This window comes from Cyanistes caeruleus, chromosome 1 (genome assembly GCF_971803275.1).
Source record: "Cyanistes caeruleus chromosome 1, bCyaCae1.hap1.1, whole genome shotgun sequence".
Taxonomy (NCBI): domain Eukaryota; kingdom Metazoa; phylum Chordata; class Aves; order Passeriformes; family Paridae; genus Cyanistes; species Cyanistes caeruleus.
This window is the reverse complement of record NC_141701.1, coordinates 302,236-317,488: the sequence shown is the minus strand read 5'-3', so window position 1 is coordinate 317,488 and position 15,253 is coordinate 302,236. Positions and strand designations below refer to the sequence as shown.

General features: G+C 53.0%; 1 protein-coding gene and 1 long non-coding RNA gene across 2 annotated transcripts; both read left to right on the top strand.

The window, feature by feature from the left end:
• Positions 1-298: 298 nt before the first annotated feature.
• Positions 299-7,297, top strand: LOC147655216 (uncharacterized). Its single transcript, XR_015281262.1, has 2 exons — positions 299-539; positions 2,199-7,297. It is a non-coding gene; the product is annotated as an uncharacterized LOC147655216 (long non-coding RNA).
• Positions 7,298-8,239: 942 nt separating this feature from the next.
• LOC111924040 (epiplakin-like) lies at positions 8,240-14,735 on the top strand. Its single transcript, XM_086875631.1, has 2 exons — positions 8,240-8,337; positions 11,207-14,735. The coding sequence occupies exon 2, from the start codon at positions 11,247-11,249 to the stop codon at positions 14,733-14,735; it is 3,489 nt and encodes a 1,162-aa protein (XP_086731757.1). The 5' UTR covers positions 8,240-8,337; positions 11,207-11,246.
• The last annotated feature ends 518 nt before the right edge of the window (positions 14,736-15,253 follow it).

Here is a 15,253-nt window from a genome sequence, read left to right as displayed (position 1 = left end):
CATTTGATTCAATAAACTGTATTATTAAGATAGTAGCAAACGTTAATAGTTAGCATTAGTTGACATTAGTAGTAGTCATGCTAAGGCTTGGTAGGCCGCATGTAACCTGCAGATGAGCTGTATAGCAGATATTGCAATGTAAGCAGTGTAACTAGGAGATAGTCTAAGGAATGCCCCTTTTGGCAAAACTTAAAGGTCAAAGAGATAATCGTACCAAGTAGCGAAAGAAAGTAAGAAATTGTGATGATGAAGAAATCATGTAGAAAACATATAAAAACCCTGTAATTTTTCTGTGAAAGGGGGCTCTGTCTTTGGACGCTAGTCCACAGGCTCCCGGGCCCTCAATAAAGCACCGCATAAACGACTTCGGTTGTTTGTGTTTTCTCTGGATCGGGCAACAGTTTTCTGGCAACCGTGGCAGGACTCCGAAGGTGGCCGGGGCGGTTCGCGTTCTGATCCACTCCACGCCGGCACCGAGTGATTCTCGGGGAGTCATCGGTTCGTGCCCGACCCCCGCACCTGCCGGACGACTGCGAGAGGTAAGCCCGAAGGTGCTTTATTTTCTGGTTCTGGTTTGGGTGCCTGCTCACAAGACGAGGCGGCGATCCTCGCAGGGTTGGGCTAAGACGTCTGGGTGGTCTGGTCTAGGCGCCGGCTGTCAGACGCGGCGAAAGCTGCACAGGTCCGCCACTTGCCCCTCGCGGCGTCGAGAAGTGGCAAGTTGGATTGGTCTGGTATTTATTCTATTTATTCTTGTTGTGTGAGTGTGTGGTATGATTGATTCTGTTGGACTGTCGATATTGATTGTGGTTATTATTGTTTTGTATATTGCTGCATATTGGTTGTTGCAATCGGTTACCGAGTTTTTGTACAGCTGTAAGTAAGGTTCAAAATGCCATTCAAGGTGCTTAAGTCTATGGTTCAGTCTAATAAAGGTATCCCAGAAAATACCCCGCTGGGATGTTTACTGAAGAGGTGGAAAAGTGAAGGGTTTTTCCAGGAGATGAGTCAGGATAAAATGATTGATTATTGTAATCATTGGTGGCCCGAATATAAGCGAGAAGGGCCGTCATGGCCAAAGAATGGTACTGTGGATTATGACACCATAAATTCATTAATGCATTATCTGGAGGAAAATGAAAAATGGGATGAAATACAGTATTTAGACTTGTTTCATTTACTGCGTCGTAAAAAGGAATGGCAAACTGAATGTGGAATAATGGTGCTGGAAATGAAAGAATCTGAGTGCGGGGGTTGTAAAAAGAAATCTAAATGTGTTCAGTGTTTAGCCTTAAACTCCCGGCCAGAAGAAGATTTGTCTTTAATGGTGTCACCAGGCACGCCTTCTGCTTCACCCCTTCCTGCCGTTCCACCCCTCCCCTCTGCCTCACTCCATCCCTCGTTGTATCCACCGTTAGCTGAAAGCAGTACTGAGGAGGAGGATGAGGATGAAGAGGAGGAGGCGACAAACATAACAGTGGTACCAAGGAATGCTAAAAAGGTTGCTGTGCGTCTTCCAATCCGTCCCCCTACTTCTGCCCAAAATCAGCGAAACACTCCGCTCGCGGCACGAACTAGACAGGGACGTAAAAATCATGGGGACCCCCAGCTTATCGACCCTTTAAGGGAAGCTATGGGACCCCAAAGGGACAAAGTGCTTGTGAAAGTACCCTTCTCCCCAGGAGATTTGTTGATTTGGAAGCAGTCAGCAGGTAATTACTGTGAGAACCCTGAAAGAGTGGCACGGGTGGTTAAGATAATTATTAGGACCCAGAACCCAGACTGGAATGACATGCAGGTTTTATTAGATATCTTAATGAATTCCACTGAGAAAAGGATGGTGTTGCGGGCAATGAAAGAGCGTGCTCGGGAAATGATTAGACTGCACCTAGCTGGGGGAACTGTGAATGACTTGGTTCCGAGTGATGATCCGGGATGGGACCCGAACAAGACTGAAGGAATGGAATCTATCAGGAAGTACCAGGAGTTGTTAGTAGAAGGAATCAGGACTGGGATGCCTAAAACACAAAATTGGTCAAAAATGTATTCAAATTGGTCAAAATTGTATTCAGTCAGGCAGGATAAGAACGAATCTCCTTCGGCGTTTTTAGAACAACTTAAGGAAACTGCTAGATGCTTCACTGATTTAGAGATCGACAGTGAAGCAGGAAAATTGCAGCTTGCTTTAATCTTTTTAGGTCAGACACAGGAAGATATACATAGAAAACTGCAGAAATTAGAAGGACATGATACTCGGGATTTGGATAAAATGCTGGAAGTGGCTTGGAAAGTTTATAATAACAGAGAAAAAGAAACGGCCAGGAAACAGCAGGCGAATATATCAGCTATGATGCAGCAAGCTGGTAACGGAGGAGGAAGCAGAGGTGGTTTTGGGCGCGGTCGTGGCTTTGGACGTGGCAGGGCAGGATTCCAGAATGTTAAATTTGGAGGACGGGGAATGGCCCCTCCTGGTCCCCAGCAAGGAGGGATTGCTCCCAATCAATGCGCGTTCTGTCGTCAGATAGGACACTGGAAGAATGAGTGCCCAGTGAAAGCTGGACTGGGAGGAATGCCAGTGAATGGACCAACAGGTTACCCCATGAATCCAGAAGGTGGCAACCAAGCATTAGTATTGGGGAATTATCAGAATCAGAGCTGACTAGAACAGGACTTGAAGGTCAGGATTGATATTGATGGGAAAGAACAAGAGTTTATCGTGGATACGGGGGCAACGCATTCAGTTTTAAACAAAAGGTTAGGACCTATTAACGATACTACCATACAGGTAGTAGGGGCAATGGGACAATTAGAAGAAAGACCCTTTTTACAACCATTAAATTTGAGATTTGGAGGAAAAGAATTAGACCATCGGTTTTTGTACATGCCTAATTGCCCCAAGCCATTGCTTGGCAGAGATTTGTTGTCATCATTAAATGTCAAAATTATATTCAAAAATGGGAGAGTAAAATTAGAGGTTCTGGGAGAAGAAATTGCTAAACTGTTTGTAATAAAAGAAATTGATTCCTCTCCTATTCCTATTGAAGTAGATCAAGCTGTAGTACCTTGGGTATGGGAGACGGGGAACCCAGGAAAATCAAAAGCTGCTCAGCCAGTGGTAGTAGAATTAAAAGAAGGAGCTCAGGCAGTGAGAATAAGACAATACCCAATTAAATTAGAAGCTAAACAGGGCGTTGCTCCTTTGATAACTCAGTTTTTAGCACAAGGAATTTTGCAGGAATGTGAATCAGACTTTAACACTCCTATTTTTCCAGTTAGAAACTTACCAAATGGTAAGTATCGATTAGTGCAGGATTTAAGGGCAATTAATAATATTGTTAAAGACATTCACCCAGTGGTTGCCAATCCGTATACTCTATTAACATCTGTGTCGGAAAAATTTAAATGGCTCTCTGTTATTGATTTGAAAGATGCTTTCTTCTGCATCCCTCTGGCATTGGAAAGCAGGAAATATTTGCATTTGAATGGGAGAGTCCTGATACTGGAAGAAAGAGACAGCTCACCTGGTCTCGATTGCCACAAGGTTTCAAAAACAGTCCTACAATATTTGGAAATCAATTGGCAAAAGAATTAGAAGAGTGGAAGACTGCTGAGGTAAGAGAGTTACCTTTCTCTTATGTTATTCTCCAGTAGTGGATGATATCTTTTTGGCAACAGCAGAAAAAGAAATGTGTCTGAAATTGACTATTGCTCTGCTGAATATGCTGGGCCAGGCTGGCTACCAAGTGTCAAAAGAAAAAGCACAGCTAATAAAAGAAAGTGTAATATATTTGGGATGTGAAATCACCCAAGGCCAGAGACGGTTGGGAGTCAATCGAGTGGAAGCTATTTGTGCTATTCCCCTTCCCAGGAACCATCAAGAACTAAGGTCTTTTCTGGGAATGGTGGGGTGGTGCAGGCTGTGGATTCTGAATTTTGGACTTCTAGCTAAACCATTACATGAAGCTCTGAAAGAACCGCAGTTGAGCTGGAATCGACAGAGGAAAAAGGCCTTTGAAGACTTGAAACAGGCATTGAGGGAAGCTCCGGCATCAGGCCTTCCAGATTTAAACAAAGACTTTCAGTTATATGTGAATGAGAGACAGAAATTGGCACTGGGAGTGCTGGCTCAGAGACTTGGTTCATGGAAACGCCCGGTAGGGTATTTCTCGAAACAACTAGATACAGTAAGTGCGGGTTGGCCATCATGCTTGCAGGCAGTTACGGCCACAGTGATCCTCATCCAGGAAGCCAGGAAACTGACTTTGGGAAGGAAAATAGAGGTATTTGTGCCTCACATGGTACTGGCAGTCTTGGAACAAAAGGGGGGTCGCTGGCTTTCATCCAGCAGGATGCTGCAATACCAAGCAATTCTGAGAGAGCAGGATGATGTGGATCTAAAGATGACTAATCATGTTAACCCAGCAGAATTTCTCCGCAGTGAGCAGGAAGAAGGAGAATGACTGCATGGAGGTGATTGAACAAGTGTATGCCAGCCGAATGGATTTGAAAGATGTTCCAATGGAAAATCCAGATTGGGAGCTGTTTACCGACGGGTCCAGCTTTGAAGAAAATGGCACCAGGTATGCGGGATATGCAGCAGTAACAGTTACCACTACAGTGGAAGCAAAGGCCTTGGTCCCTGGAACATCAGCTCAGCGAGCTGAGATCATTGGACTCACTAGAGCCCTAATGTTAAGTTCCAGAAAGAAAGTGAATATATGGACTGATTATAAATATGCTTTTGGGGTGGTGCACGTTCATGGCGCCTTGTGGAAAGAACGAGGGTTATTGAACTCTCAAGGAACTACTATCAAATATAGAGCTGAAATTCTAGCCTTGCTAGATGCAGTACACCAACCTGAAAAAGTTGCAATAATGCATGTGAGAGGCCACCAGAAGGAAGAAGGAAAAATATATCAAGGAAACAAACTGGCTAATGTCACAGTACAAGAAGTGGCCAGAGAAGTGTGGACCCAAATGGCCCTGATACCCACTAAGGTGAGTCCTGTAACTCCACATTTGATTCAGGAACCGAAGTATTCCCCGGATGATGAAAAACTAGCATCACTGCTGAAAGCACAAAAGAATGCAACTGGATGGTATGTAACAGCTATGGGGCAAGTTGTAGTTCCCACCCGAATTATGAGAGCCATCTTAGAGACTGAACATAATAAATGCCATTGGGGAGCAGAGGCATTGGTAAAATTTCTAAAAAGAGAAGTAATTTCTAACCAGATGTTAACATTGGCAAAACAGGTGAATGCCATGTGTCCAACTTGTTTGAAGAATAACCCAATAGTTAGGAAACAGATTCAGCTGGGGAAATTACAAGTGGGACCAGAACCAGGAGATTACTGGCAAGTAGATTTTTCAGAATTACCGAAGGCACAAAACTTTAAGTATCTTTTAGTGTATGTATGCACTTTTTCAGGATGGCCTGAAGCCTTTCCTTGTCGAACCAATCAGGCAAAGGAAGTAGTCAAAACGCTGTTGAAGGAAATTTTTCCAAGATTTGGGGTACCGTTAGGACTGTCATCAGATAGAGGCCCACACTTTACAGCAGGAATAGTGCAAGAGGTGGCCAGGATGTTAGACATATCTTGGGACTTACACACCCCTTGGCGACCTCAATCGAGTGGTCAAGTAGAGCGGATGAATCAAACAATTAAGGGACAAATTAAGAAAATTTGCCAAGAGGCAAAAATACAGTGGCCATAGGCACTGCCATTAGCATTGCTCAGAATCAGAATCAAACCCAGGGAGTGAGTGGGAGTTAGTCCATATGAAATTCTATATGGAAAACCATACCATGCTAATGTGTTGAAAGGAGATTTGCACATGCAGGGTGATCAGACAATATTTGGTTACATCATGTCACTAAACAAAACTCTTAGAGTACTACTTAAGTGGAGATGTGAATGTAGGAAATTTAATCATACAATTACAGGAAAAGCATCCACATTGAACAGAAACGGTGGAATCAGAAGGGCTGTAAGTTGTAAAGATACTACTATTAAAAGTCCAGGAAATTTAGTTTGGGTAATGGGACATGGACAATGGACTACGCATATTCCTATAGATGGGCCTGTGACACAAATCACTCTAGGAGTCCCAACCCTCTGCCCCCTGTGGAAACAATCAGAAATAAAATCTAATCGAAAGAAAAGAGAAGTGGATGAATTCACTGAACTAGAAAATGAATGGCACGAACCTGATGGTGGAGTTAAATTTGGGTGGGCTTTAGAATCACTATTTGCACCTGTAGCCTCCTACAGGAACAGAGAAATGCTGTACAAATTGCTAGGGCAAACCGAGAGATTAGCAGCAGCCACTAAGAAAGGATTTAGAGATATGAATTTGCAATTACAAGCTACATCCCGAATGACTTTACAGAACAGGATGGCACTGGACGTGTTATTGTTAAAAGAGCATGGTGTGTGTCAGTATCTAAGAAGGAAAATTGACCATTGCTGCATCCATATTCCAAATATGACCATTGAAATAGAAAAAGATATTTCTCAATTGGAAACGATTGGATCCAAAACAAAAGAAATTGAAAAAGAAGCACAACATAATTGGATCGGAGCGATATTTGAGTCTTTAGGACTTCAGGTTTCTGGATGGGTTTCGTCAGTAATACAGTACATTCTGTTGTTTGCAGTTTTGTTATTAATCATTTGGTTAGCGTATAAGTGTGTTTTAGGAAACATTGAAATTATTGAATTGAAAATATTGAATTATTGAAAAGGAAACAAAACGTACCAGAAGAGTAATGAAAGCCTTGGCAAGAACCAACAAGATACGCCGACCTCCTCCGAAGTATGAAGATGTCATTGGGCAAGAAAATCCAGCATTTGAAAGAACCAACGATAACTAAGAGTTGAGCATTCTTGCAGAAGATTGAAGAATGCTCAAAAGGGGGGAATTGTTGCCATTTGATTCAATAAACTGTATTATAAAGATAGTAGCAAGCGTTAATAGTTAGCATTAGTTGACATTAGTAGTAGTTATGCTAAGGCTTGGTAGGCCGCATGTAACCTGCAGATGAACTGTATAGCAGATATTGCAATGTAAGCAGTGTAACTAGGAGATAGTCTAAGGAATGCACCTTATGGCAAAACTTAAAGGTCAAAGAGATAATCGTACCAAGTAGTGAAAGAAAGTAAGAAATTGTGATGATGAAGAAATCATGTAGAAAACATATAAAAACCCTGTAATTTTTCTGTGAAAGGGGGCTCTGTCTTTGGACGCTAGTCCACAGGCTCCCGGGCCCTCAATAAAGCACCGCATAAACGACTTCGGTTGTTTGTGTTTTCTTTGGATCGGGCAACACCGGGACCGGGTCCTGCATCCACCTCTCCCCCGAGGACAGGGACCTCCTGGCCAGGTGTGTTCCCTGGAGCCAAACCCCGCCGTGAGTCAGAGCCAAAAGCTCTCGGCGTGCTGATCAGCCAGTCTGGCGAGCGCCCACGCCAGCAGGAATGTGCTCCCGGAGCAGGACACCCAGGAAAGGCAGGGCCGGGGCCGCAGCCCCTCCCGCACACGGGGCACCGAGTCACCCACGGCCACGCGGGACACGGTCACACGCCGGGCTGTGACACACAGTGTCCCCACTCACGGGTGTCCGGGCTCCCAGGGAATCACCCCAGAGCCCTGCAGGATCCCGCAGAGCCCCGCAGGGCTCCGGGCACGGGGGGTCCCAGGGAGCCCACGCAGTCACACCGAGGCACAGACACATGTGTGTGTGGCACAGACACCTGTGCAGGCTGACGGGAGCACGGCCACTGTCACCAGTGTTCCCACGCACACCCGTGGCCAGCGCTGTCCCGTCTCTGTCAGCCCAGGCATGGCCACAGGGACCGGCTTGCTCTCTGTCCCGGCCGGGGGACAGGGACAGCTGCAGGATGCTGGCTGCAGCTCCCAGACACAGATCCAGCAATCCCAGGTCCGTGGAGACCCCCGTGGCAGCCGGGAGCGTGGGCAGCTGAGCTGTCCAGGAGCAGCTGAGCTGTCAGAGAAAGCGGAGTCCAGAAGCCTCACGGAAAGAAAGGTGTCCCACGTCTTGTCCTTGGGCTGCTGCCGGCCCCCAGCCCCCGCCAGCCGGGGGTCCTGTGCTCAGTCCGGGTCCGGCTCCCAGCTCTGCTCCCGTGTGTCAGCACAGGGCAGCGCCTCCCTGCCGGCCCCAGGGGCGGGGGAGGGAAGGGTTTAAATTGGGCACTTGCCTCCTCTGCTCACCTGGCTGCGAGTCGGCGGCAGGAGGAGGAGGAAGAGGAGGAGGAAGAGGAGGAGAAGCGGAGCCTGCCGGCGATCCAGCCGCTCTGGATACACGTCCAGGAGGTAGGACAGAGCCCACCTGGGGGTCACCGAGGCCACCACAGGGAACCTGCGCGGGAAGCGGGGACCTCACCTCAATCCCAAACTCCAGCGCGGGGAAGGGATGGCTGCTGAAACTCCGGGCACCGGAGAGCAGGAGCTCTCCAGGCAGAACTTAGTCCTTCTTGGGAAGGGACAAAGTGACCGAGCAGCAGCAGCCCCGACCGGAGCTGCTGCTCTGTGGGATGTTTTGTGTCGCTTCAGCCGAACCGGGATGCGGGAGGGAAACAGCCGGAGCTGCGGGACCCGCCGGACCCCGCCGGACCCCGCCGGACCCCGCCGGACCCCGGGGCTGGAGCGGTGGGGTCGGAGCGGTGGGGATCGCTGGGATCCAGGGAATGGAGCGATGGGGCCGGAGCGGTGGGGCCGGAGCGGTGGGGCCGGAGCGATGGGGCTGGAGCGATGGGGCCGGAGCGGTGGGGCCGGAGCGGTGGGGCCGGAGCGGTGGGGCCGGAGCGATGGGGATCGCTGGGATCCAGGGAATGGGGCGATGGGGCCGGAGCGATGGGGATCGCTGGGATCCAGGGGATGGAGCGGTGGGGATCGCTGGGATCCAGGGGATGGAGCGATGGGGCCGGAGCGATGGGGATCGCTGGGATCCAGGGAATGGAGCAGTGGGGATCTCTGGGATCCAGGGGCCGGAGGGACTGGTGGGATTTCCCTCCCCGGGGCGCGGGCAGGCCTGGGGACCCCCGCCCTGTGGGGCCACCTCGGCTCGCTCCGGCTGGAAAACCGCTTCCACTGGAGCCTCCTGGGCTGGGCTGCCGCAACAGCTCGCAGAGCCAGCCAGCCCCTGCCCCGGGAGCTGCAGCCCAGCCCCGGCATCAGGAGGCTGATTAGAGAGCAGCTAATGACAGGCTGCAGCTGACTTTGCAGCGCAGGGTGTTCACACGACATCCGTGTCCTACAAAGGTGTCGCCGGCTCCAGGGTGTGACACCGCGCTCCGGGACCCAGCGCCGCCCCAGCAGGCAGCACACCCAGCCCGGCACCTCCCGGCTGCATCCTCGGGGTCGGGCGGGGGGGAGAGGAGGTGCTGCCAGGGGCTGCAGGCACAAGGTGGGACAGAGCCACGGGCAGGGTCCCCGCAGAGCGAGGGCTGGGACTGCCGGGGTAAATCTCTGCCCCATCGTGGTGCAGCTGCCCCAGCATCCATCCAATGTTTAAATGGATCAAAAGCAATGACTCAGAGACTTTCTGACTGTTAAGTAAACAGTCGGAGACTTAAGCTGTGACCCTGATAGTGAGCTAAACGTGTCATTAATGTCAGTCAGCACAGTTTACGGGAGATGGGTGTTCCCAAAGAGATGCTTTGGGTTTCGATTCTGCTGTTTTCACAAGACCGTGGCCTCATCACTGCACAATGCTGCAGATGCTGAAAGTTTGTTTACAAGGCTTCCCAAGGGGACCAGGTGACAACGTGAGACATCCTGGGAGTGGGTGGCATCCCTGCCTGTGGCAGGGGTTGGAACGAGATGAGTTTGAAGGTCTCTTCCCACCCAAACTATCCTGGGATTCCATGATGCATCTGTGACTCCTACATTCAATAATACGGAGTTTTGCAGGACGGGGTTTGGGGTCTCTGCCCACCCAGAGGCCTTAGAACAAGCAGAGACTCAGAGACCCCAGAGACCCACCCCAGCTGCAGCAGCAGCAGCAGCACAGCCGGGGGAAAGGCCTCTCTCAGCTGAGACCCACTGCTGCCCCCGGATCTGAACAGCCACTCCTCCATCCCTGAGGCTATTCCCGTGTCCCACGGACTGCCAGGGTGGTGTGGGACCAGGAGATCCACACTGACAGCCGTGTGCTGGGCTCTGCCTGTCACCCTGTGTCCCACCACGCTCACGGCCAGCCTGTGACCAGCACAGGGCGATGCTCTCACGAGGGCAGGGAATTACTGCAGCACCAGCCAGCACCTCTCTGAGGCTGTGCCATCATGCCAGGAAGCCACTGCTGTCTCTTGGCATGAGCTGAGCTTGGGAAGAGACCAGCAGGGAAATGTGGCTGTCCCAGGGCAGCTCCAGGGGCAGGGAGCGATGCCTTGAGAGGCTCCCTGGAACAGAGGCTGGACAGTGCTGAAGGAATAAAGCAGGTATTTGATAAAAAGGCCTTGGGCAGTACCAGAGCTGGCTGTGGCTCTGCCCAAGATGCACAGTGGGTCACAGGTTTTCACACTTTTATAAGTTTTGGTGCATTTACATGTCGGGGTTAATTGTCCAGTTACAGCTGGAAGTCCCATCCTCCCAGTAACTGCCCCCAGTCCACTGCTGTTTGTACTTTTGGGGGCCTGAGTCTGTGACGGTGACCTTGGTTCTTGGGCTGCAAAAGGATTGTTTTGTCTGACTGAACTATGAGGAGAACTCGCTAACACTCTGTGAAGTTCAGAGTTACATCCTGATGCAGCAGAGAATCTGAAAATTACAAAAGCTGAAACTTGAGGTGTCAGGAGCTCCGGTCCCAGTGGCATCAGCCCAAAAGTGGTGGTTGTGTCACCCAGGAACAGAAGAGGAAAGTGGTTGAGGCCACAGGCTGGAGGCAGTGTCAGGCTCTGAGAGAGCAGGTGGGGAGCTGCAGGGTGTCCATGCTGCTGGGATGATGCTCCTTTTTATGGTGCTGTCACTCACCTGGGATGTGCCCTCGGAGCTCTCTGGCCAGCCCAGCTGCACCCTGGCCCTAGGATTGCTCTGAGGGAGCAGCAAAGCCCCAGAGGCCACTCCCTGCTTCTCCCCGGGCTCCTGTGGTCACCTCCAGGGAGAGGCTTCCCCCACACCCACTGTGAAAACCACACACGGACTTGTGTCTGACCACAGGCTCTGTTTGTTTCTGCCTCCCCAGCCACTCTCTGTGCCCCACAGGAGCAGGATTCCTCCCAGAGATGATGCAGAAGACGAGTGGATGTTCCCAGAACAAGTCGAGCAGCACAGGGAGTGACCCTGCTGCAGGTGAACACAGAGAGATGGGTGGGGGTGGGAGTAACTTCATCGCTGGAGTCTTCATCCAGACCAAGAACAAGAAGTTGAGCATCTACGAAGCCATGATGAGGGGGCTGCTGACCCCGGGCACGGCGCTGGTGCTGCTGGAGGCGCAGGCGGCTTCGGGGCTGCTCACGGACCCCGTGAGGAACGAGCAGCTCTCGGTGAAAGAGGCGCTGGCTCAGGGACTCATCGGCCGGGACTTCTACGAGAAGCTGCTCTCAGCAGAGGGAGCAGTGACAGGGTACACAGAGCCCTACACAGGACACAGGATCTCCCTGTTCCAGGCCATGAAGCAGGAATTCATCGTCAGGGAACACGCCATCCGCCTGCTCCAGGCCCAGATGGCCACGGGCGGCATCATCGACCCCGTGCACGGCCACCGTGTCCCCGTGGAGGTGGCCTACAAGCGTGGCTACTTCGACCAGGAGATGAGCCAGTTCCTTTCTAACCCCGAGAATCAAACAAGAACTTGCTTCGACCCCAACACCCACGAGAACCTGACGTACCTGCAGCTGCTGCGCCGCTGCGTGCCCGACCCGGACACGGGGCTGCTGATGCTGCAGCTGATGGACAAGGGCTCCGTGCTCTACCAGCTGACCGAGGATGCCCGCAAAGCCCTGCAGGCCGCCCGCACCACGCTGGCTGTGGGGCTCTTCCAGGGCCAGAGCGTCACCCTCTGGGAGCTCCTCTTCTCCCGCTACGTCCCCGACCACCAGAGAGAGGAGCTGCTGAGGAAATACAAGGCGGGGACAGTGACCATCCTGCAGATGATGACCATCCTCACCGCCACCATCACCGGGGCAGAAAGGGAGAACGGGGCTCTGGGCTCAGCCAAAGCCAACGAGAAGGTGAAGGCGTCACCCCCAGCTCAGGACACGCAGGCCCAGGAGCAACAGCTGAGAAAGTCCTTGAAGTCCGCAACCGTCCGTGTCACTGCTGGGGAGTTCCGCGGGCAGAACGTTTCCGTGCTGGACCTGCTCTTTTCCAGATACGTCCCTCAGGGGAAGCGGCAGGAGCTGCTGGAGCTGTACAGGGCAGGGATACTGACCACGGAGCAGGTGGCCACTGTGGTCACCACCATCGTGGACCGAACAGAAGCTGCAAACGCCGCGCTCGTGGCAAATGCCAGGAGCCCACACAGGGCAGCAGCAGCGGAGGATGGAGAGGATTGTTCAGCACTCCTGGATGATGCCTTGAAGTCCACCACCATCAATGTGCTGGCTGGGGAGCTGCAGGGAAAGCAGGTGTCCCTGTGGGACCTGCTCTTCTCCGACTGTATCCCCGAGGAGAAGAGGCAGGAGCTGCTGGAGCTGTACCATGAACGGTTATTAACTCTGGAGCAGATGACAACTGTTGTCACCACTCTCATTAGGAAAAAAGAATCTGCAGGCAGGAAATTCCACATTACAGTCAAGGGTTCCAACAAGGACCCTGTGACAGCAGCAGGAGGAGAGGGTGACAACACCCCCAGAGAAGAGCCATGGGAAACAACCTTGAAAACCACAACGGTTGACATCGAGGCTGGGGAGTTTCGGGGCCACAGGGTCTCGCTGTGGGACCTGCTCCACTCCCGGTACATCCCTGAGGAGAACAGGAAGGAGGTCCTGGAGCTCTACGAGGCAGGGGAGCTGAGCCTGGAGCAGGTGAAGACCATTGCCACCACCATTGTGACCAGAGCAGCAGCAGCGAGGGCAGAGCCAGAGGCAGAGCCAGTGGCCACCGAGGCTGAACCCTCCTCCCTGCACGGGGACAGGGCCTGGGAGGAGACCCTGAAGGCCACCACAGCCGAGGTGTCCGTGGGGGAGTTCCAGGGCAGGCAGACGTCCCTGTGGGACCTGCTCTTCTCCCACTACATCCCCGAGGAGAAGAGGCAGGAGCTGCTGGAGCTGTACCGTGGGGGGACATTGGCCTTGGAGCAGATGACAACTGCTGTCACCACTCTCATTAAGAAAAAAGAATCTGCAGGCAGGAAATTCCACATTACAGTCAAGGGTTCCAACAAGGACCCTGTGACAGCAGCAGGAGGAGAGGGTGACAACACCCCCAGAGAAGAGCCATGGGAAACAACCTTGAAAACCACAATGGTTGACATCGAGGCTGGGGAGTTTCGGGGCCACAGGGTCTCGCTGTGGGACCTGCTCCACTCCCGGTACATCCCTGAGGAGAACAGGAAGGAGGTCCTGGAGCTCTACGAGGCAGGGGAGCTGAGCCTGGAGCAGGTGAAGACCATTGCCACCACCATTGTGACCAGAGCAGCAGCAGCGAGGGCAGAGCCAGAGGCAGAGCCAGTGGCCACCGAGGCTGAACCCTCCTCCCTGCACGGGGACAGGGCCTGGGAGGAGACCCTGAAGGCCACCACAGCCGAGGTGTCCGTGGGGGAGTTCCAGGGCAGGCAGACCTCCCTGTGGGACCTGCTCTTCTCCCACTACATCCCTGAGGAGAAGAGGCAGGAGCTGCTGGAGCTGTACCGTGGGGGGACATTGGCCTTGGAGCAGATGACAACTGCTGTCACCACTCTCATTAAGAAAAAAGAATCTGCAGGCAGGAAATTCCACATTACAGTCAAGGGTTCCAACAAGGACCCTGTGACAGCAGCAGCAGGAGAGGGTGACGACACCCCCAGAGAAGAGCCATGGGAAACAACCTTGAAAACCACAATGGTTGACATCGAGGCTGGGGAGTTTCAGGGCCACAGGGTCTCGCTGTGGGACCTGCTCCACTCCCGGTACATCCCCGAGGAGAACAGGAAGGAGGTCCTGGAGCTCTACGAGGCAGGGGAGCTGACCCTGGAGCAGGTGAAGACCATTGCCACCACCATCGTGACCAGAGCAGCAGCAGCGAGGGCAGAGCCAGAGGCACCTGTGAATGGCCCCAGGGTAGAGCCAGTGGCCACCGAGGCTGAACCCACCCCCTTGCACGGGGACAGGGCCTGGGAGGAGACCCTGAAGGCCACCACAGCCGAGGTGTCCGTGGGGGAGTTCCAGGGCAGACAGACGTCCCTGTGGGACCTGCTCTTCTCCCACTACATCCCCGAGGAGAAGAGGCAGGAGCTGCTGGAGCTGTACCGTGGGGGGACACTGCCCATCCAGGAGCTGCTGAGCACCACCAGCAGCCTCGCCAGTGACAGCCTCGAGAAGCACTTCAGGGCCCTTCCAGCACACACCATGGATCTTCTGCGCTCGGAGGGCTCCTACATCACGTTTGACCCGTCCCAGGAGCGCAGGGTGTCGGTGTGGGAGCTCCTGTCCTCCAAGCAGGTCTCCGAGTACAGGCGGGAGGCGTGTCTCGACACCTACCCCTCGGGAGGGCTGACGGTGAACAGGATCACCATCACCACCACCATCACCACCGGCCCCCGGCTCGACAAGAGCCACCCCCGGCACCACTAACGCCGACCCCGGCAGAGGAGGGTCCTGGGCACCTGTGGGACTTTGCTCTTCGCGTCCCTCCGTGTGTCACGGCGGTGACAAAGCCATGTGTGGAGGGGGTGGGCGCTTGGTTAAACTCCTGCTGGCTCAACTCTGACTGTGTTGGGATTTCTTTGGCCCGGCAGAGCTTTCCCAGAGGGGCTCTGGGGGTGTCCAGGAGCCCTGGGACAGCACGGTGCAGGGGCACTGAGTGAGGACAGGGACATGTGGAGCCAGCACCCAGCTCAGGTGGGCTGCAGACTGCCCTGAGGGGGAGCAGGCAGAGACCCCAGGGCGGGGGCTGTGGGCAGCAACACCCGGCCCCAGGGGAGCCACAGAGGGACAGACACCTCCTGTCCAGGACAGCCGGGACCCTGAGGCACAGCAGGGGCAGTGGTGACCTGTGGGACACTGGGACCTGACCTGTCCCTCAGCTCTGCTGCAGAACGGGGTCCCTGGGCTGGAGGATGGGGCTGCAAGCGCCCCTGGGCTGCTGGAGC